The following is a 21796-nucleotide window of genomic DNA, read 5'->3' as shown; positions in this document are numbered from 1 at the left end:
TGAATTCTTGCCCTTTTCCAAGAAAAGGTTTTTAAGTCTAGGTGCAACTCATTGTAACTGAAATCTATTACGCGTCTTTGTCCATGTGATTGCACATTAAACTAGTGTTACTCAAACAGATTAAATCGAACATTCAAATGGAGTAAATCAACAATTTTCTCAAAACCGTTCGATTCGATTGCAGCGAAATGCGTTTTCGAGCGTGATACGGTTGTTAATCTAGACTCAAGTTCAGACCTATATGGATTAAAGTATTAAAAAAGAAGCCAGACGGGTTCGTTGAATGATTTATTTTTAGATCAGACGAGGTATGTACTATAGAACCCCAATGCATCGGCACATTAACGATATATGCATGTTCGTTGAACTTTACTGACCATGACGGCCATTGTAATTTTGATCCATTAAATGGTGCAGAAGATAGTCTACTTTCATCAATGAGAATGTTCGTGTATTTCTGTATTAACAGCAATAATAATAATAATAATAATAATAATAATAATAATAATAATAATAATAATAATAGTAATGATAATGATAACATGCTTTTAGTACTCTATGCATACTTATACATTGATATAAAAGAAAATAAAAAAACTTTTAATGTTTTAGATACTAAAAAATAACAGTAACGATATGACCTCGTTACTCGTTACTTATTACTTATCACGCATTACAAGACTACGCACAAGAGACTAGATAAGCTAAAATAATTATATGACCTTATTCAATAAATACACCTACAAGATGTTTTATCCAGAAATAGCTACTTAAACATATATCCTACATGTATTGTATGTACCTCTTTCAATTGTGACGATACACAAAAATTATTTATTATCCAGTCAAATATATAGGTCTCCAAAAACGAATACCTAAATACATTGAACGGAATATTTTTATTTTGATTTATTTCATAAGATAAATTTTAAAATTCTAAATATTTTTACGCATAATTTTCTTTTAAGCTTTTTGCATACTCTTTCTTTTCGCTTTCATATTGGCACTGACACGACGATGGATGTAACGATATAACCTCGTTACGAGTTACGAGCACGAGCTTCGAGTAGCGCAAAAGACGATTGCAATGTGTTAGCAAATACGTGAACGAATTTTTGTTCGCGAGAATGAACCTGGCGCGAAATCAATCAGGAAACCTCTAGAATGGAATCAGTTACGGACGAACCTGGGGTGAACCGTAAGTCGCGAGCTGCGAGCCGCGAGTCGCGAGTCGCGACCACGAGGTCAGGCTGTAAACTGCAGGAGATTGAAATTTGGTGAACGGACCTGATGCGATGTCGGTGAATCGCTGGGAAAGGCGGCATAGATAAACTCGATCGATAAGGCAGGTATTAAAAGTATCAAATCAGTATTGTAATCGTTGACAAGATTGATTTTAATTTTGATACTGACACTTCATTTTCATCCGATCAAAATAAAAATATTAATTCCAGACAATTACATTAATGGAGACTCGAAAAGTTCCAGCATCACACGTTCCGATAGAAGGCAAAAAATTTCTAAACAATACTAGACACGAATACACAGGAAGCCGGTATGTAACTCGAACACGTACTCATCTATCAAAGTATCACGGAATCGTTAAATGCATTAGATTAATGAATTACTTTTTCATGTATAATATTCGTAAGCGGGTATCATCAATGACCGTTTCTCCATATTTTCTGCTTATTTGAAGGAAACTAATTAACTAAAGACAATTATTTAATACAAAACGATAATATGAAGCGGAAGATCAATGTGACATAAAATATGATATAAAGTGTAGTGATATAAAGTCTATTATTTTCGCCAAAACTTTAAATAACCTCAAATAAATTAATGCAGACCCGAAATCGATAAACGAGGAAACTTAAAACCGTAAATTTCAAGAGATTTTAAAATTCATTTAACACGAACGAAATAAAAAAGTTGTATCGTAAAATATTTAAACGCCTCGTATAAGATAAATGTCATAATAAATTATAAAATTTTATCCATTTAAGAGAAATAAAATTCAAAGTTATATCTACCAGAAAATACTAAAACACAACATAAAACACGGATGCGATAGTAAATTATAAATAACAATACATTTATCAACGTTTAAAATATGATAAAATAAAAAGTTGAGCCGATACGCACATAAAACGTCAAGAATTCAAGGTTACAGGTAATATTATATCAACGACACATAAAATATTAACCGTATTAGATATAATATAAAATGAATGCGTTGATGTAATATGCGTGAAAATATAATACCAACACAATCTTAAGTCAATGATATTTTACTGTATCAAAGAAAAAAGGAGTAAAAGAAAAGAAAGCTGATTTGTCAATTCGAAGATTATCGTTTGCTCGGGGTAGCATATGCGATGAGTATGACTACGTAATTGCTCAAAGACTGCATAATTGGAAGACAGCCAGGACCAGTCGTATGTTGATTGTATAAAACTCACCTTCATGCTTGCGCCCTCTACTTCCCAGTCCTTGAACGGCGGTTCCCTATCCTTTATGTATTGTAATATCTTCTTGTCACCCTTCATGAACTCGACTTTATGCAAGTCAGCATCTGGGACATTATGATCGCAATGCAGAGTAGCTGTGCTGTTGTATGTTACGTAGTTGGGTGCTATCAGTCGTACATGCACCTTGCAAGTTGCATCTGAAAGTCACCGATGACGTTTTACTTTTTGAATAACAATTTCTCGCTAGGGAAGTAGCTTTTATGATTATTTGACTTTCCAATCTTTTTCATTAAAGTATAAAATTTATCAAATATTTTGACAACTACATATCTCTATGCTTCTTTTTCCTTTGATCGCATAATTATAATCCCATTTCCCGAGCTTTTCCGTTAAAGTATCCAATACCGCTGAATAACGAATATATATGAAACATATGAAATATTCAAACAAATATGAAGTATTCCAACAAATAAATATCATTCTCTCCCCCTTTACAAGATAATTATAATTTCACATCATCCCACATGGTTACAGATCTGTTGTCTCATAAAAACATCCCGTTTGTCATTTCTACCACTTAGTAATATTGAGCATACATCATTTGATTCATCAAACATTTCAAAGTTTTTCATTTTATATTACGAATTCCTTAACGTACTTTTATTTCATTTATGTACTTTTCATTATGAAAATATTATATTTTATTATTGCGAAATATCCATATCGTTAGAGGTACATTTAGTATATATTGGGTTGGCAACTAAGTGATTGCAGATTTTGTCAATAGGTGGTTTTAGCACATTCTTTTGTTTCGTCAACGTGTTCAAAGCATCTAACCTATATTGTTTCCTTGTTGTTTGGACTTCCACCTTTAATTTAGTAAAAAAATGGCATTGGTTAGTTATTTAGTTTCGTTTTTATCCCAACTTAAAAATGGAAAAACAAGACGCGCATTTCAGACATATTTTATTGTATTATTACCGAAAAGGCAAGAACGCATCGCAAGCACACAAGAAGTTGTGTGCCGTATATGGGAATGAAGCCTTGAAAGAAAGGCAGTGTTAAAATGGGTTTGCCAAATTTCGTTCTGGCGATTTTTCACTGAAAAATGCTCAACGATCTGGCCGTCCAGTTGAAGTTGATGAGATTCATATCAAGGCCATTATCGATTCAGATCGTCATAGCACAACGCGCGAGATTGCAGACAACCTCAATGTATCGCATACATGCATTAAAAAAAAATTAAAACAGCTTGGCTATGTCATTAATGGATTAAGGATTAAGGAAATTCATTTGACGCAACGCATTAGCAATTGATCCATTTCTGAAACGACCGATTACTAGCGATGAAAAGTGGATAGTTTATAACAATGTTAATTGAAAAGATCGTGGGTGATGCAAGATGAACCAGCCCAAACGACACCAAAAGCTGAGATTATACTGTTGGTTTGGTGGGATTATAAAGGAATTCTGTACTTTGAACTTTTACCAAGAAACCAAACGATTAATTCAAACGTGTACGTTCAATGACTCGCCAAACTGAACGATGCAGTTGAAGAAAAGCGGCCAGAATTGGCAAATCGTAAGGATGTTGTTTTCCAGCATGATAATGCAAGGCGCCGCACATCTTTGGTCACTCGCCAAAAATTATTGGAACTAGGTTGGGATGTGTTGTCACATCCACCATATAGCTTTGACCTTGCGCCTCCAGATTACCATTTATTTCGTTCCATGCAGAACTCCTTAAATTTTTAATGACGCTGATGTTGTAAAATCACATTTAATTCAGTTTTTTGTTGGCAAAAATCAGAAGTTATGACACTGTCTGAAAGATGGCAAAAGGTCATCGACAAAAACGGACAATACCTAAAGTTATATTTTTAAGCAAAAATTTTGAATTTTCCTTCTTATTTAAAATACGCGATCATTTAGTTGCTAATCCTATATATATATATATATTTTGACATATCTACATATATATATATATATATAATATAATCAAAATATAAAATATGATCATATTCAAACAGTTTTCAGAAAAAAAGAAGATTATTGTAGAGTATTTAAAGCGAAATATGGCTGAAATGCAGATAAAAACACGATACAGAGCACATGCAGGATAAAAGAACATTTCACATGATAATGGCGGTGGGCTTGAATGGATAATAATTCGTTTAACGAATCTCAAATGTCTCGTTATTATACGTAGTGAAAAGTACACGCAGCAACAGATATAACGGGAAACTTGCCTCGTTACGATTCAACAACAAAATGTTTTGCCCTTCTTGTCCCTCGCCCCTAATTACATCGTTGACAATAACAAAATCGTTAATTTATTTTCGGGACAACAAACCGGGAAACTCTACTCGTTCAATAACATGACATAAAACTTTAAACATTGTGCTCGGCTGCGTCCGCTAAAACAAATCTTGTGTTCCTCGTTTTATACGTTTATTAAAATCATAATTAATGGCTACGTTTCATGAAAGCTGGTCACAATTATAATGACGGTTAAAAAATATTTCGATAGTACAAAATCTATAATAGATATATACAAAAAATAAGGCAAAATAAAACGAATAATCCTCTTGTTTGATTTTTAGTTGTTTCAGATAATTTTTCTATTATATTAGTAGAAATAAACTCGACGATACGACATTTTTTCGGAGAGCTTAAAATAATTTGATAGAACGAACTGATCAGGTCCGCCATTATTATCGTCGAGTTTATTACGATCATGATTGAAGATCGATTTTTGATAAACTGATAACGTTCTGATGCATCAACTGTCACCGCATTGTGATCCATAGGAAATTTAGATCTAAAATTATTCGAATGTCCTCCACAGTAGTCTAAATCTTTATCACGTTTTAAAAACACATTAAATAACTAGAACATAGATAAGAGAAAACAATTTGACATATCTTAAAAAGCATAATTATTGTAAAAACTTTGTAACGATTCTCAAACTATGATGCATTTAACAATGTTATTATTGGTTGAAATTAACAATTCTTATTAATCCCTTGCTTTATAATATCGAGTTACACTCGCAGCGTGAATTAAGGAGCAAACGTAACAAGATTTCTATTCGTCTGAAAATTCAATTTCAACTCGTTGTTGGCATTTAATCCTTTGTATTCCATTGGCGTCTTTACGGCAATATTGATAATATGATTACTTTTCTTATTATTTTCACCAATAAAAGGTGGGAAAGCAGAGACAGCTCTCCAGTATAAATACAAACATTTATAACATTGATCATGCTGATGTTTAATACAAATTAAATGCTTTTCATTTCTCCTACCTTTTTAGTTATTTTAATATAGGTAAATCTGTAATTCCATTCACATCACTTGAATATTACAGGATAAATACATTTTTTTTTTATTCTTTTATTTTAATGTTTCTATATTTTAATACAAGGCGTGCAATATTTTTAAATTATGGAGAAAGTGGAAACATACGTGTTTACCCCAGCATCAAATAATTTACTGAATTTTGAAACTGCTTCTCTGTAGAAAATGGAAAATATGATTTATTGTGTTCTTCTCCTAATTTTCACACGCGCCATACAATGTAAAGTACTAAATGAAGTAAAATTTATTAGCTTCCCAATAGACGTAGAGACTAGGAATCCTAATACATACGATCGACAATATGTATATAGATAGATATACAGAAAAAATGATAAAGCAAGGGATTAGCAATATCTATCTCTTCAATTATAAAATTTCAACTATAGATTGAACAAAAATTTCGGATCCCGGGTCATATCTTTCAAAGTAACCAATAAACTTTCACTTATAATTAATGAAACAGCTGTTACGATCAAATTTATATGTTATCGCGTTAACGTTCGGACCGTGTGCCGTGTAACGTTGCGACGATTCGCTATTAATGTGTCGAGTAACAATTATCCCGAGCTACATCATCGGGCAACAATTAATAACTGGATAATCGATACAATTTAGCGTGCCGGAAGGCAAGTGTCTGTTAATGCGAGCGAGTTCCTTCGTGAAATCTAGGTCGTTGTAGAAGTAGATCCAACGTATTCGTGTCAATTTTTCGTTCCGTTCATCCAATTGTCACTTGTCTAGAACTTCATATAAATGATCAAGATTATGCTAATGGGTTAGCCAAGGAGAAATTTTTAAAGAATAGATAGGTGAAAAAGGAGACATCGCGGAAAATACGCAAGGTTTAATGTAACCGTAAGGAAGGATGGAGAGGTTTCGGTCGACTATAACTACTTGTGGCAGTACCCTGTTGCTGGGAGGTGTTACTGTATCGATCACTGAAAGCGCGTGTTACTAACACGCGCGCAGGCTATTCCGGGTATTTTTAAGACATTTCGAAATCAGCATATAACAATGAATAATCGTCGAAAATAGAATTGTTTTATGGTATATACGAATCGCCTAGATCGCGCACGTTTCAGATTTAAATCAATTTTTCCGAACAACGTTCGCAGTTCGCAGCTCGAGAGTCCTTCCGGAACGCCTCTGTGTGTACCGTGAAACGAAAGGGAAGAAAAAGCGAGCAAATGGCAGAAACGAGAATCCGTTCAATGGTTCGTCACGTATTTTAATTTTAATTCTAGTTTTCAGTGATAATTTACGAGAATTATCATAAATCTGCAAAAAGCAATACGATAGATTTGAACAATATTTCCTGATAATAATATAAGATCATAATTATTTTACTTCTGTAATTATTATTTTTGAGGCGAAAAAGTGGTAAATATATCTATAATATATTAAGGTAAATAAAAAATTTGATATAAGTATAGCCATTTTGTTATTGGTTGAAATGATTGAATGAGATTGAACATATGCTGAGCCATTTTTGATTCCTTGTTGTATCCTGCTTCTGTCTTCCCATAATTGGAAGAGTAGACAAATGTCAAGCGAATTCCATTTGTAAACTGCCGTAATGAATTTTAGGAAATGTTATAATAATTTAAATAATTGAAGAAAAATATTTAATACGTGTGACACGTTACATATATGACGAAAAGTTTAAAAAAAAACCGCGAAGAATGTAAACACATCTATACACTTCGTAATTCGGTAGAATCTCTAACTAATAATATTTCTCATTAATTAACAATAAGTTCTTTTTAGCCAAATTTATTAGACGTATAAGTAGTTAAACTTGTTCCTGGTTATCTTTTCACTCATAATCACTGATAATACATTCGTATTGTCTAGACTAAATTCGAAATATATAATATTTTACATAAATGAAGTCACGTATATCGATGTACATTTATTTCACTAGATTATTTGTTTTTCTTATACTGTCAATGAAACACTAGTACAGATGACTTTCTCATTCAAATTCTGAAAAGACTTAGAATGTTTCGTATAAGACGTTTTAGAACGAAAACGATCGGGCAAATTTCTCAGAATAGGAAACTTGATTTCGATGATTGAGTTCCTTTTCAGTTTGAAACATTGTATAACACTGAAAATTTCGATAGAAAAACAATCGGTAATTTTCACTATCAAGAACAGAATGAACTGGCCGGGTGGGTGTTCACGATTGCGTACAACTTACATGAAAATAATTGTAAAATATATACGAATACGAATTTCCCCCAGTATGCTGACTGAATGCGTGGCATCCTCGTATGAATTTTCTCGCGTTGTCTCTACGCAAAATCTTACTGCTCTCTACGTTACTTAATACGGAAAAAACGTGCGTCTATTTTGTACAGTGATGTGCCTTTAAACTACACAACTTCGAGCTGAGTCGGCGCTACAACTGACCAAGCTTTTCGATCGTTTCACCAACTCCCATAGAATATAAAACATAGAGCGGAGACTCGCTGCCTTTTCGCTTATCGAGCGATCTTCGGCGTTGGATTTGCTAATGGGTCAGCCATGAAATAAACGATGCAAAGTGTAAACCGAAATGAATAACGCTTTGGTACCTTCATGATAAGGTGGAGCCGTCAATTTTAATTAACACAGTTGCTACGACAAAGAGATGAATTAATATCGCGAAAAGAATATTATTACTTGCAGTAATATGCTACATAACTTGTATATATTTCCTAATAATTTTTTATAGTATATTTATAATTGAAAGATTCGATTAAAAGAAACAGAAAAAGATAAATTTGTATATACATATATGTATGAATATAATATTCATAATATCAATATTTTATTATTCTGTACAAATTTTTAAATGTTAGGAATGAAATAAGTGTTAACAGATAAATAAAAATATTGTGAAAACCACCTAAATAGTGCCATTTTTTTATTTCAATGTGTTCTTTTATTGAATATTTACTTTTATAGCGATAAAAATATTAATTATTTCTAACTTTTTTAGATACTAAGCTATTACAACAAGTTATAATACATTAAATATAAATGATAAATGTCATAAAATAATCTGTTAATGTTAATTTATACATATATGCAAAATTCATTAGATGGCTCCTTACTGTTTGAACTTATGACAAAAATAATTAACTGTTGTATTGCGAGGCGTAAAAATAATATTCAAATGAGCGACATTTATAGTATAAAATTCATTCCTTTCTACTCTTGTATATTGTGGGTTTGAAGTATTCGTATAAACATTTTATATATCTTCTTGTCATATGCTCATACAAATACGTTTAAAATGAAATACGTATGAGTTGTATAGTTGAGATTGAAGCATAAACAGAAATGGAAGGACATGAGGAAGATGAATTAGAAGATTTACATTCAACTATTTACACCTTTCCACCTAATGTACAGAATGTGATCGAACAGGTTAGATTGACCATATAACTGTCAAAATATACACTGACTCCTATCCTAAATGAGCAGTTAACGTTTTCTTATCTTGTTAAGTATTACGATTTATTTTTTCTTTTTTTGTTTTAGTGATCTATATGAATTTATATTAAGTACGTTATTTTTTAATTTTTAGGTTTTACCTAGTACAGATCCGTTGGATCAACCAAACTTTAATGTAGTAGATTATATAAATTCATTATTCCCAACCGAACAATCTCTATCGAATATAGACGATGTAGTAAATAACATGGAATTAAAAATATGTAACATAGACAAGGAAATTCGTTCGGTAGTACGTGGACAAACAAATGTAGGTCAAGATGGAAAAGCAGCATTAGAAGATGCGCAGAAAGTAATAAAAAAATTATTTGTGCATATCAAAGATATCAAAGATAAAGCAGAACAATCTGAAGAAGTTGTTAAGGAAATAACAAGAGATATTAAACAACTGGACTTTGCTAAAAGAAATCTCACTGCCTCGATAACAGCTTTAAATCATTTACATATGCTCGTAGAGGGTGTAGATACTTTAAAGTAATGTACAATAATTTCTTAAAAAAAAGTATAGTTAACACATGTAATTTAGTGATTATTACTTTATAATGTTATTTACTTGTTGCTTTAGAGTATTAACGCAAAAGAAACAATATGGTGAAATTGTTTTACCATTGCAAGCAGTGATGGAGGTGATGCAACATTTTAGTAGTTATATGGATATACCTCAAGTGAAACAATTGTCTGATGAAGTATGTAATATATGAATTTTTATGGCAGTAATAGTAAAATATATATATAATGTTTATTAACATTTTGAAATAAAGGTACGTCAAATACATATTGAACTGGCTCAACAAATTACAGCAGATTTTAAACAAGCATTTTCTGGTCAAAATCCAAAATATTTTAGTCAGTTAACAGAAGGTTGTTTAGTGTTATCCGTATTGGACCCTAAAGTTAAGTAAGTATGTTTATTAGAAGATTAGTTACTCAAATAGTTTTAACACAAATGTAATGACTAATTCTTTTTTACAAGGAAAGATCTACTTACTTGGTTTGTGGGTATTCAATTACAAGAATATGCACATCTCTTTGATGAAAATCAAGATTTTGCATGGTTAGATAAAATAGATCGGCGCTATGCATGGATAAAAAAGCATTTACTTGATTTTGAGTCAAAATTTGGTACAATTTTCCCGCAAGATTGGGAGATCTCTGAACGAATTGCTGTGCAATTTTGTCATGTTACAAGAGAAGATCTTACAAAGTTAATGCATAAAAGACGTTCTGAAATAGATGTAAAACTATTACTTTATGCAATTCAAAGAACAAGTAATTTTGAATCATTATTAACAAAAAGATTTAGTGGTATTACTTTGGAAAATGTGGATATAACAAATAAAAGGATTACTACTGCAGACACGACTGATAATAAAGTTCCAGGAAATCCGTTTGAACAAAATGACCAGGTTTTTAAGAATTTTGTATAAAATTGTCTTCTACTTAAGATTTATACTAAACATTTATACTAACGACTGTATTATATAACAGGTACAAAACGAAAAGCCAAAACCATCACCATTTTCAAATCTTATAGGAAAATGTTTTGAACCATACTTAAACATCTATATAGAAAGTCTGGATCGTAATCTGGCAGATCTAATGGATAAATTTATATCAGATTCTAAAACACAACCACCTGGTGCAAAAGATTTTGATGGTATTGAAGGTCCTAGTAGTGTGTTATCCTCTTGTGCAGATCTGTTTGTATTTTATAAAAAGTGCATGTTGCAATGTACACAACTTAGTACTGGCTCGATTATGTTGAGTTTAGCTGAAACTTTTCAAAAATATTTGCGAGAATATGCTCTTAAAATATTACAAAATAATTTACCTAAGTAAGTAGAGTACACGCTTTTTATTTGAATTAATTAAATTTATGACCTTTTATAATTAAAATTTATTTCAGAATCGGAGGTGGTACAGGGATTGGTACCAGTATGAGTAGTATACGTGATTTTCGAGACTTATCAACATCGGGTTTTATACAAAATTTTCAAAGTTTTCTAAAGGAAGGTGAAAGCACAAGATTTAGTAAAGAAGAGCAATCGCGTATATGCTGGTAAAAATTTGCTAATTGGTGGCATTTTAATTAACATAATATTTATAAAAAAGTTAATTGCACAAAGTTATTTTTCAGTATACTAACAACGGCCGAATATTGCTTAGAAACAACACAACAACTGGAAGAAAAATTAAGAGAAAAAACAGATAGATGTTATTCAGAAAAGATTAATCTATCTCAGGAGCAAGATATTTTTCATAAGTATATACTTATTTACATATCTTTTTCGGGTTATCGATATTTAGTTAATTTTTTTAATATTATTCATAACAACTTTTCCAGTGTTATATCGAATTGTATACAACTACTTGTTCAAGATTTAGAGTCTGCATGTGAATCTGCATTAACTGCAATGACGAAGGTACTTATTCAGTTTCATATTTGTTATATGTATGATTTTGTTCACCGTTATTGATATGCAAATATTTTTTAGGTTCAATGGAGTGCCATAGAGGTTGTTGGTGACCAAAGTAATTATGTTAATACTATTGTGGCACACCTTCGACAAACAATACCTACTATCAGAGATAAGTTATCTTCGTGCAGAAAGTATTTTACTCAACTCTGTGTCAAGTTTGCCAGGTAAAAACTGAAACAAAAAGTGAATTTGTTTTACTAAGGAAGTTAATGAAAAATGTATTTCTTTGCAGTTCTTTTATAGTAAAATTAGTACAGCAATTGTATAAGTGCAAACCTTTAAATACTGTGGGCGCTGAACAATTACTATTAGATGTACATATGTTGAAAACTGCTCTTTTGGACCTCCCATCAACAGGATATCAAGTTCAAAGGAAAGCACCAGCGACATATACTAAAGTAATTTCGTCTGATATATTAACTTTTTATAAATTAATCAGCACATTAATTTGTATATTAATTTGATATATTGATTTGTATCAAAACATATATTTCACTATAAACAGGTAGTAGTAAAAGGCATGGCAAGTGCGGAAATGATACTCAAAATTGTGATGTCACCAATAGAATCTCCAAAAGAGTTTGTAAAACAATGCAGAATACGTCTACCAGATTTGCAAGCGCCAGAATTTCAAAAAATTTTGGATATGAAGGTAAACTAATCTTTTTATAAACATTTAGAATACTTAACAGTCATATTAAAATCTCAATAATTCGTAGGGCTTGAAAAAGACAGAACAAGTTCTATTACTAGAACAGTTCAAGCAACCTGAGAATACAGATATTTCACATGACACTAGGAGTCACATCATTCAAGATAGCCCAGAACATGAAGCCGGGCGAATAAAAAGATTGGAAAAATTAATCAAAAAAAGAATATGAATGTTTCATAGTAAAACTTATATATATATATATAATTATAATATATATAATATATATATATTATATATAAAATATAATATATATAATTATATTATATTTTAATGTACATATATAAATTAAATATGATTGTAACTATATAATTACTAAATTTGCATAATTCTTTCACTTTGTTTCAATAAAGTAAAAATTGTTTTTATATAATGAAATTTAATCTTCCTAAATTAATAATTTTGATTCCAAATTTTTCGTCTTAATCAAAGGACTTGTGTGTTATATAGAACAACAGAAGCTTTGGTTTTGTATTTTATTGTTGTACTTAATAAACAACATTCAGTAAGCAGGTAGGTGTTAACCCTGCTTTTGTGCAAGTTCCTTCGCTTTAGCTTTCTCTAACTTAGCTATTCTAGCGGCAGATTTACTGCCTAGGAGACCACCACCCCAGTGACGTCGGATTTCATCATATCTATCATTGAAGTTTGTCTTAATAGCTTCAACCAATTTCGAGAAGTTGGCTCTATCGCCGGAATCAACCTGAAATAAAAATAATGTGTTACCGAAAATAAAGTACATTAAAATTATAATATTTAGTACTAATACAATTATATCAGTATAACATATTGTTTAGTTATATCATTAACATTATCATTGGATTGGCTCTATTTAAATTCATCATACTATAAATTATTAATTATATGTTATGTAAGAATAGTTGGCTTTGATGAAAACCCTTACCTGGACCAAAGCTAGTGCAGTACAGGTTTTACGCCTAACAAGGAGTCCCAATCGCGATTTACCTTTCACAATACAATAAGGTACACCCATTTTACGACAGAGGGCTGGTAAAAATAGAACAACCTGTGATAAAAAATAATATATCTATAAAAGAGAATAATATTGTAATCATGTATAGTTTATGACTACAACTATATATTACTCAGAGTCACATTTCATCCTTTGAAAAAGATTGATTATATGAATTTATTCTCAGGTGAAGAAATTCTAACATCATTGTGATAGAACAATTAAATATACTTTGCATAGTATTTTAAGAGACAAGGAAGTATACCTCAATTGGGTCCACATCATGGGCAATTACCACAAGCTGAGCTTTCTTCTGTTCTACGAGTGTAGTGACTGTATTTGTTCCACTGCGTAACACATTAGGTTTCTTTACTGATGGATCTTCTTTCTTTAGAACTTTTTGTTCAGCTTTCTCTTTCAGCTTCAATTTTTTCATAAGAGCTGACTCAGGTCTATATTTTTCCAACATTTTGAATAATTGTGTTGCTGTAACATGAAAGGTTAATGATAGATCTCTATGAATTGTTAAATTTTCCTAACTGTTTTATTTTTTAGCATGTAACAAATATAAAATAAATATACCTGTTTGTTTATCCAATGTCTGTGTAAATTGATTAATTGGTGGTGGTACTTTTAATCTTTTTTGCAATACAGCTCTCTGTCGCTGAATACGAATATACTTGGGCCATTTCACAAAGCGACTAAGATCACGAGCAGGTTGAATATCCTGTCCTAAATAATAGATTGTTTATTATTTTGTTGTCATGTATGTTATATTGTATGTTATTTAATGATAATATATTATAATTAATTTGTGTATCTAAAGTTATGTGTCCAACTTACCAATACCAAAGTTACGTGTACGTTTTTCAAACAGAGGATTGGTTTGTTTTTTGGGTTCAACCTTCTTGACTGCCAAAGGTGCAGCAGCCACCTTCTTTCCTACTTTCTTCTTGGGCTAAATTTTTGTAAATGCATATATTAATATCATTTATATCATAAATATTATTATGCATTCATTATCATTGTTCAAAATCATGCGTACATGCAAAATGTTGCAGTTAATCTTATAAAAACTAAAACATTATAACTTTTGCAGATGCCAAAAATTTATATACTCCTACAATAATAAATAATATCATTTCCAATAGCTTATAAAATATGATAAACAAATCTATATAAAAGAAATATATTTATAATATCATATGTCCAAAACATGCTGAGACCGAACCACTATAATTCATAACAGTAACTAATTATTGTTAGAAATATTAATCTTATTTAGCAATTTAGTAAATTTACCTTCTTCTGAACCATCGTTTTAACACAAAACCTAACGGATCTTTTATATTACAATGGATATAAAAGTTTCTACTTTACTTAGAACAACGCGAAGTATGACTGCCAAGAACGTAAAGAAAGGTTCATGGAGCAGCGCCACCACAAGCATGCAACAGCGCCACTTGACAATTAAAATTTTAATGTAATTACTTGCTTCATGAAAAGAAACACAATGATTGTTTCTATTTCTTCAAACCACTTATTGCAATATATTTTTAACAATAATCTTAATTATCTTTTTAAATTTGAAAAAAGAAAAAAGATGAAATAAATTCATAATTCTTATTTCTTTCGTGAAAATATACGTATAAATAGAAAATTTATAAATTTACAAACAGAAAAGATACAAATAGAAAAATAGAAAATGTGAGATGAATAATTGTAAGATTTATGGATATGAATACATCAAGATTCTATGTATATAAAGCACGGAAATTATATGTATATTGATTTAGAACGTATTATATCAACGAAACATAATCGTAACAATTAACGTTACGCCTAAGATATAGTTTGAGAACAAGCTTTCTTTCCAAAATATGTTTATATATCTGAAAGATGCGGTAACAAATTAAAACTGTTCAAAGGACACATCCGCGAAGTCACTAGGGACGAAAATGTGGCAACGACGGCGACGACGGTTCGCGCGTGCGATCTTGGCGCCTCCACTCTGGACTATTTTCTGAAGGAAGACGCGTAGCGGCTATGATGTGTTAAGTTCATAATGTCCCGACAATCCGTCTAAGAAACTCACCTGTCATGAAAGCTGATACTTGGTATTCGAAAAACTTTCGTTTATTAGTGTGTTCGTGACAGTACGTAACCTGGATGATTAGTGTTAGTTTCCGACTTATCGTGACATTTCCTTCCCTCCCGCTGTCGATTCTGAGAAATTTCACATTTTCTATTTGGGTGTACTTTTTGGACCATTACAGGTAATGTTAGTATATACATTAAGTATAACTGTTTTATATTATCTTAAACGTTATTACTGAAGATTTCTATTCTATCTGTTTAAAGCTAGCAGTAGATTTTATGGTCACTACTTGCATCGCATGCTGAAGTTGTCATGCAGAATTCCGCTCGCGATTACTGACAAAAACATGTTAAATACATCTTTAATGTTAATTCTATCAAATCCAAATTAAATTATAGCAGTACGCAACATTTTTCATTGAAAAGCATACTTTACTTGAATCGGTGAAAATATGAATATGTGTACCTAAATTACCGTTGAGGATAGTCTGTGAAAAAAGCAAATGTTAAAATTATTTTTTTTTGTTATATTATGATACAAATTTTGTAACTCGTACAACAATCAAATTTACGTTTCAGTAAATATCAACGGAACATATATATATATATATATATATATAATATAACATTTTATATATATATATATATTCCGACAGAATCTTTCAATTTTCAGTTTAATAAGAGAAGAATGTCGCGGAAAAAACATCTCGGTTGATTTCGATTTATTTAACTATAGATTAATATTATCAACATACTTCTCAATTTAGAAGATCTCGGTGTCTGCAAATGTCGGTGCAAAAATGTTTGCTGATAATAAATTACTGTTGTAATTGTAAATACAGTATATTGCAGCTATAATTCTTAGTGTCAGTTAGCATTAAATAACTATAATTTTTCCAGTAAATATACATATGAAATAAACATTACGAAATAAAAATTTGATATCATTCCCTAAAAACTTTATGAATCTATGAAACGTAAATACACTTAAGTGATCACAAAAAGTATTTGCATATCATTGTTTTTATTATAGCATATACTTATTACATAATTGATTAGTATTAAATTTCGTATCAGTTAGTAGTATATACTACTCTCATATGACTTCCAAAATTTGGTACTGTAAAAGTAAAATGCAGAATCTGATAGAAAATTGCTTCATTAGAAATAAAGATATGTGCAATGTTGCCATAGTTAATGATCATTGCAATATATATATATATATATTAATCCATATTATTATTATATATTATATATACTATTATATTATTATATACTATATATATATATATATATATATTATTTTATACTATACACATTATTTTTCTTCGAAGAAGATAACTAGTAATAGTTAAATGATTGATAGGTACGATATAAATCGATCGATATGACTATCAGAAAGATTTGCGGTATCGGTGCCGGATATGTAGGTGGACCGACGTGTAGCGTGATAGCCTTGAAGTGCCCAGAGATTCAGGTGACTGTAGTGGACAAGAGTAAAGAAAGAATTGCACAATGGAACTCAGAAAAGCTTCCGATCTATGAACCAGGTCTCGATGAGGTTGTGCGTAAATGTCGCGGCAAAAATTTATTCTTTTCTACGGACATCGAGACCGCGATCCAGGAGGCTGATTTAATTTTTATCTCGGTCAACACGCCGACAAAAACATTTGGCAATGGGAAAGGAAGGGCAGCCGATTTGAAGTACGTCGAGAACGCAGCCAGAATGATCGCGGAAATTGCGACCGGGGACAAAATCGTTGTGGAGAAGAGCACAGTCCCAGTCAGAGCAGCGGAGAGTATCATGAATATTTTGCGTGCCAACCATAAACCAGGAGTATCGTATCAGGTAACATTTCTGTTACGGAAATTTACGACTGCATCAACCATGTCGGTGAAATCTTGATCGAATGTTTTTACTGCGTAATAGATAATTTTATGTAAGAAAAGCTGAGGTGAAGTAAAAAATGGTTTAATTTCGCGTTCTAGACTCTTTTACTTAATGAGACTAATATTAATGAAATTTTACAAGTCCTAAGTAAATTGGGGATCTTGATGCAAATTTATATCTTTAAGCATTTAAAAAGGTGGAATCTAAATAGAGATTTCTTTCGTCCTTCAAATATTATAATGAATACTTTATTTCAAATATTTTATATATTTTCTTATATAAACATCTGCATGAGTTGCAAATTATTAATACATTCCCTTGTATAACCCTAACAATTTCGGTGATAAATCAAACGAGATTTTATCAATTCCATAAATTACAAATAGTCTTATTGTCCTATATCTTAAGACCGTGAAATTATAAAAGAGAAATTCATAACATACGACTTGCAAATTCAGCAGAATATTGTTAGTTGGTTAATTATCGTGCAAGGCAGTTGTAAAATGCTAATTACTTTGATCGAAGTATAAATCCTTTTTTTGGAACTTCTATGTTTCCCTTTCGTTGCTCTCTCTCTAGATTTTAAAGTCGTGTAGAATCTAGAGAGTAATGGGCCGAATGCCACGTGGCTGGCTTCCTGTACTCCTTTGTGTAAAAGTACTCAGAAGCCAAGATTGAACAGATAGATATGTAGTTTATTGGATTGAGAATCGAAGTAAAACAAGGGCAAAGGAAGTTTAGAACAGTCGCTTGTTGCCTGTAATAGAGTATTTTACTGTATCCTTTGAAGCTATTTTTAGGCTCGCCGCTCGCCAGATACAACTTTTAGTGCATGTGGATTAATCTCTTTTCCTTTCTGTTTATGGGCTATGCTAATGCAATTTAAATATCTTTTAAAATACTTAAAATATACTTGCTAGTTTAAAATTTCAGAAACATAATAAGAGATAAATTTCGAAATTGAGTCACGATTAAAAGCAAATATTATTGCAAACGAGAAAGTCAAATAACTGATTCTTTAATTATTCCGAATAATGTATCTTTCAAATGTAGAACCTCGATATGTCTCTATCGATAATTGTCAGCTGTGTACGACCTTATATAAATATTTAATTCCACAGCTGTTCAATCTATGATTTCAACAATATTTTGAAATAATCGTTCGATGATATGCAACGAATAATATTCCTGATTCTTGCTTACGTCTATGATCAATATACATATTAACTGCCGGGCTTTGGAATTACCTGATTTAATACTTGATGAGTTCGAATCTGCTCAAGTGTACAAGAATTTCTATTCGAACTGCTTTTCATTCGCCACGTATCGTTCATGACCTTTTTTCTTTCTCAGCTAATCAGCCTTTCTATTATTTGTCACGTGTTCTTAGTTTCATCGCAATCGTGCAAGACGAGAGTAATAGGAAAGACGTAATCTCTTCTTCAGATCTTATCAAACCCGGAGTTCTTAGCGGAGGGTACCGCAATTGAGGATTTAGTGAATGCAGATCGCGTTTTGATCGGAGGTGAGGACTCACCGGAAGGGCAGGCGGCCATCGAGGAATTATGCAAAGTTTACGAGCATTGGATTCCAAGGAAGAATATTTTAACTACGAACACTTGGAGTTCGGAGTTATCTAAGCTGGTAAAAGCAGGAAATAAAACATTGGTTTATTGGCGAAACGATATCGTTGCTGTTTGCGAAATGCTAATTAACGAAATTAACTAATTTCAACGCAATGTATACATTGATAATATTAAAGACGGAAAGGCAATATTATTTATCAAATAAATGACAACGCTGCGTCGTCATGTTTTACATTTGAAATATCATGTTGCTACGGCACGTAGTCGAGCTTATACGTAAAATCATTATGTAATTATTTGAATTAATTGTGATTTTAGGCCGCCAATGCCTTTCTGGCGCAACGCATATCAAGCATAAATTCCTTATCGGCGGTATGTGAAGCGACTGGCGCGGACGTGTCTGAGGTGGCACGGGCTGTTGGCCTTGACTCTCGAATAGGATCGAAGTTCCTTCACGCATCGGTCGGATTTGGTGGTTCGTGCTTTCAAAAGGATATTCTTAATTTGGTGTATATCTGCGAATGTCTAAACTTACCGGAGGTGGCGGCCTATTGGCAACAAGTCATAGACATGAATGAATACCAGAAATCTAGGTTCTCCGCGAAAGTAATCGAGTCTCTATTCAATACCGTCACGGACAAAAGTATTTCTATGCTAGGCTTTGCCTTCAAGAAAAATACTGGTGACACGCGTGAGTCACCGGCCATTCACGTTGCTAAGACCCTACTCGATGAGGGTGCTATGCTTCATATATATGATCCCAAGGTAATTCTCATTGATGAGAATGTAATCTGTAATATGTACATTTGATTAATTACTAAGCGTTTTGTATCTTTTTTCTCTTATAAAGGTCGAGGAGAGTCAAATTATCGAGGATTTGACACATCCGAGTGTAACTAATGATCCAGAATACGTAAAAAGCAGGATCAGTATTTACAAAGACGCTTATAGTGTTACGAAAGATACACACGCTATAGTACTTTGTACCGAATGGGATGAGTTTGTAGTAAGTAACAATTGTAATTATTTTAAAAAATAGTTTTACGATTATCTTATGATTTATTATTTGTTTTAGGAACTGGATTACAAACGAATTTATATTAACATGATGAAACCTGCATATATTTTTGATGGAAGAAAAATTTTGGATCACGATAGGTTACAAAAGATAGGTTTTATCGTACAGACTATTGGCAAAAGGATTACGAGGACCGTACTTTCAAGGGCATGGGGAAGTCAACCTCAAATATAAATAAATATACGCAGGTTGTCATATGAGACCGAATTTATTTGATTTCATAAATATTTTAATTATCACGCGAATGGGTTTAGAATCTTGTAAATTCCGAAATGTGCTAGATTTTATACCCTCCACGGAATAATCTTGACATAGAAAGTAGTATTTGCTTTCACTTAAAGTATTTTCCTTTTTTACAGATTCTGTGAAATAGTAAATTAGCTTATAATTTTTTCAAATTTACAAAAAATGTAGATTCACAAAATTTTGAAAGATCGAGCATTTTTGATGGAGCTTAGATTTAAGATTATAAATGTTGGAAGCAAATGCGCCTTTTTGAGAACAAGTATGTACCTAATATATATCACTTATTGTAACTGTTTGTAGTAGTGAACAACGTCAGTTGTATCAAACATTTATATATACTTTTTACATAATTTGATATGTAGATATCTGCAATTATTATAATTATGATGGTAAATATTGTAGCTTTATTCTTTTTACAAGTGGGCATTTACACGATCTATAGCGAAAGATCCTATTTTAAAAGAAACAAACAAAGAATATTCCTTTACTTTTTGTGCAATATATGTTACGCATATAAAACAAATACTGCGCGAGCGAGCACGGATGTATGAAGTTTTTGATACTAATTACATTACTTATTGCGATACACTACGACATTATAGGATACAGTACAATACTTACCAATATTTTAACTTAAAAAGATGTATTAGTATTTTCTATTATGTGGAGAATTATTGTAATTCTATTTTTTCATACTTCCATATTCATTTATTGCATTTTTGGAAAACTTTTCCTATAGTTTTCCATTTAATTTTAAATATTACGCTCTTATTAGATATTTCTACAAGTGTAAATAATTCGTTCTTAATGGTACTACTACTTTTAATGTTGTAATGAAATTGTTATGAAAGTTGTTTTCTGCTTTATTGTAGAGAAAATATTAGTTTCAAAATATTACATTCTTTTGTGGTAGTAACATTAGGAAGGAATGAAAAAAGTAAGCAATAATATCAATGTTATATTTGGTATATTATATTATATGTCAAATATGTTTGATATATGTTTGATATCAAAATGTTTTGTATAATGTATAATATGTAATACCATTTATAAAAAACAGTCTTAGAAGATTAGCAAGTTAAAATATTCATGATAATTTTACAAGAACTATTTCCATTGTATGTAATTACAGGAAAGTGGTATAAACAAATAATTTAATATTGATTTATTCCAAGCAACATAATTTACTTTTGTGGTTATATACACGAGATTTATAAATAAATGTTAACAGAAAGTTTTCTAATTCAGTGTCCTTATTGATTGTTTACGTTAATACATTAATACACTTAGTATATACATACATATATATTCCATTAACATCCCTTAAGCGAAATAGTGTATACTATTTTCAAACAAATATTTCAGCATTCTGCTCCCTGAAACGAAGGACAATTAAAAGAAA

General features: G+C 31.3%; 4 protein-coding genes and 1 long non-coding RNA gene across 11 annotated transcripts in view; 3 read left to right on the top strand and 2 right to left on the bottom strand.

The window, feature by feature from the left end:
• Positions 1 to 8261, bottom strand: part of LOC117163938 (uncharacterized) — a 56500-nt gene extending 48239 nt beyond the window's left edge. For all 5 annotated transcript variants that reach the window (XR_013060597.1, XM_076626154.1, XM_033346684.2 and 2 more), the window contains exons 1-2: positions 8034 to 8261; positions 2463 to 2668 (exon numbers count right to left, since the gene is read on the bottom strand). Coding sequence is in view for 4 of the 5 variants with exons in the window: in XM_076626154.1 (XP_076482269.1) it covers positions 2463 to 2668; positions 8034 to 8100 (273 nt within the window). In the remaining variant the exon portion in view is untranslated. The remainder of the gene's footprint in view (positions 1 to 2462; positions 2669 to 8033) is intronic.
• LOC143303956 (uncharacterized) lies at positions 959 to 5754 on the top strand. 2 transcript variants are annotated; one of them, XR_013060599.1, is made up of 3 exons: positions 959 to 1349; positions 1455 to 1555; positions 4502 to 5754. It is a non-coding gene; the product is annotated as an uncharacterized LOC143303956 (long non-coding RNA). The 2 variants fall into 2 exon arrangements; XR_013060600.1 differs by having other exon boundaries at positions 961 to 1345.
• A 657-nt stretch (positions 8262 to 8918) lies between the features above and the next one.
• On the top strand, positions 8919 to 13241 carry Vps53 (vacuolar protein sorting 53). The gene is made up of 13 exons (XM_033346683.2): positions 8919 to 9247; positions 9408 to 9808; positions 9900 to 10020; positions 10096 to 10232; positions 10308 to 10740; positions 10823 to 11169; positions 11241 to 11393; positions 11472 to 11597; positions 11679 to 11757; positions 11830 to 11978; positions 12047 to 12212; positions 12320 to 12466; positions 12534 to 13241. Exons 1-13 carry the CDS (start codon positions 9161 to 9163, stop codon positions 12693 to 12695), a joined length of 2508 nt encoding a protein of 835 aa, XP_033202574.1. The 5' UTR covers positions 8919 to 9160; the 3' UTR covers positions 12696 to 13241.
• On the bottom strand, positions 12986 to 14958 carry RpL7A (ribosomal protein L7A). The gene is made up of 6 exons (XM_033346759.2): positions 14799 to 14958; positions 14340 to 14454; positions 14079 to 14228; positions 13762 to 13982; positions 13428 to 13550; positions 12986 to 13226 (listed from the first exon to the last, which is right to left on the bottom strand). The coding sequence occupies exons 1-6, from the start codon at positions 14811 to 14813 to the stop codon at positions 13044 to 13046; spliced, it is 807 nt and encodes a 268-aa protein (XP_033202650.1). The 5' UTR covers positions 14814 to 14958; the 3' UTR covers positions 12986 to 13043.
• Positions 14959 to 15443: 485 nt separating this feature from the next.
• sgl (UDP-glucose 6-dehydrogenase sgl) lies at positions 15444 to 21637 on the top strand. 2 transcript variants are annotated; one of them, XM_076626144.1, is made up of 6 exons: positions 15444 to 15777; positions 16960 to 17442; positions 18931 to 19128; positions 19389 to 19835; positions 19921 to 20076; positions 20146 to 21637. In XM_076626144.1, exons 2-6 carry the CDS (start codon positions 16981 to 16983, stop codon positions 20320 to 20322), a joined length of 1440 nt encoding a protein of 479 aa, XP_076482259.1. In that variant the 5' UTR covers positions 15444 to 15777; positions 16960 to 16980; the 3' UTR covers positions 20323 to 21637. The 2 variants fall into 2 exon arrangements, with proteins under 2 accessions (XP_076482259.1, XP_033202647.1); XM_033346756.2 differs by having other exon boundaries at positions 15446 to 15772.
• The last annotated feature ends 159 nt before the right edge of the window (positions 21638 to 21796 follow it).

This window comes from Bombus vancouverensis, chromosome 2, assembly GCF_051014615.1.
Source record: "Bombus vancouverensis nearcticus chromosome 2, iyBomVanc1_principal, whole genome shotgun sequence".
NCBI classification, from domain to species: Eukaryota; Metazoa; Arthropoda; class Insecta; order Hymenoptera; family Apidae; genus Bombus; species Bombus vancouverensis.
This window is presented reverse-complemented; position numbering and strand designations above follow the sequence as displayed.

Bases quoted from the DNA above. Each gene is read 5' to 3' on its own strand.
- Vps53 (XM_033346683.2), top strand. From the start codon at position 9,161: ATGGAAGGACATGAGGAAGATGAATTAGAAGATTTACATTCAACTATT. The intron at 11,758-11,829 runs GTACTTATTCAG...AATATTTTTTAG, and splicing joins CATTAACTGCAATGACGAAG to GTTCAATGGAGTGCCATAGA. The intron at 11,979-12,046 runs GTAAAAACTGAA...ATTTCTTTGCAG, and splicing joins CTCTGTGTCAAGTTTGCCAG to TTCTTTTATAGTAAAATTAG.
- RpL7A (XM_033346759.2), bottom strand. The intron at 13,983-14,078 runs GTATATTTATTT...TTCATGTTACAG, and splicing joins GACATTGGATAAACAAACAG to CAACACAATTATTCAAAATG. The intron at 13,227-13,427 runs GTAAGGGTTTTC...TTTTTATTTCAG, and splicing joins CTGCACTAGCTTTGGTCCAG to GTTGATTCCGGCGATAGAGC.
- sgl (XM_076626144.1), top strand. From the start codon at position 16,981: ATGACTATCAGAAAGATTTGCGGTATCGGTGCCGGATATGTAGGTGGA. The intron at 17,443-18,930 runs GTAACATTTCTG...TCTCTTCTTCAG, and splicing joins AACCAGGAGTATCGTATCAG to ATCTTATCAAACCCGGAGTT. The intron at 19,836-19,920 runs GTAATTCTCATT...TCTCTTATAAAG, and splicing joins TTCATATATATGATCCCAAG to GTCGAGGAGAGTCAAATTAT.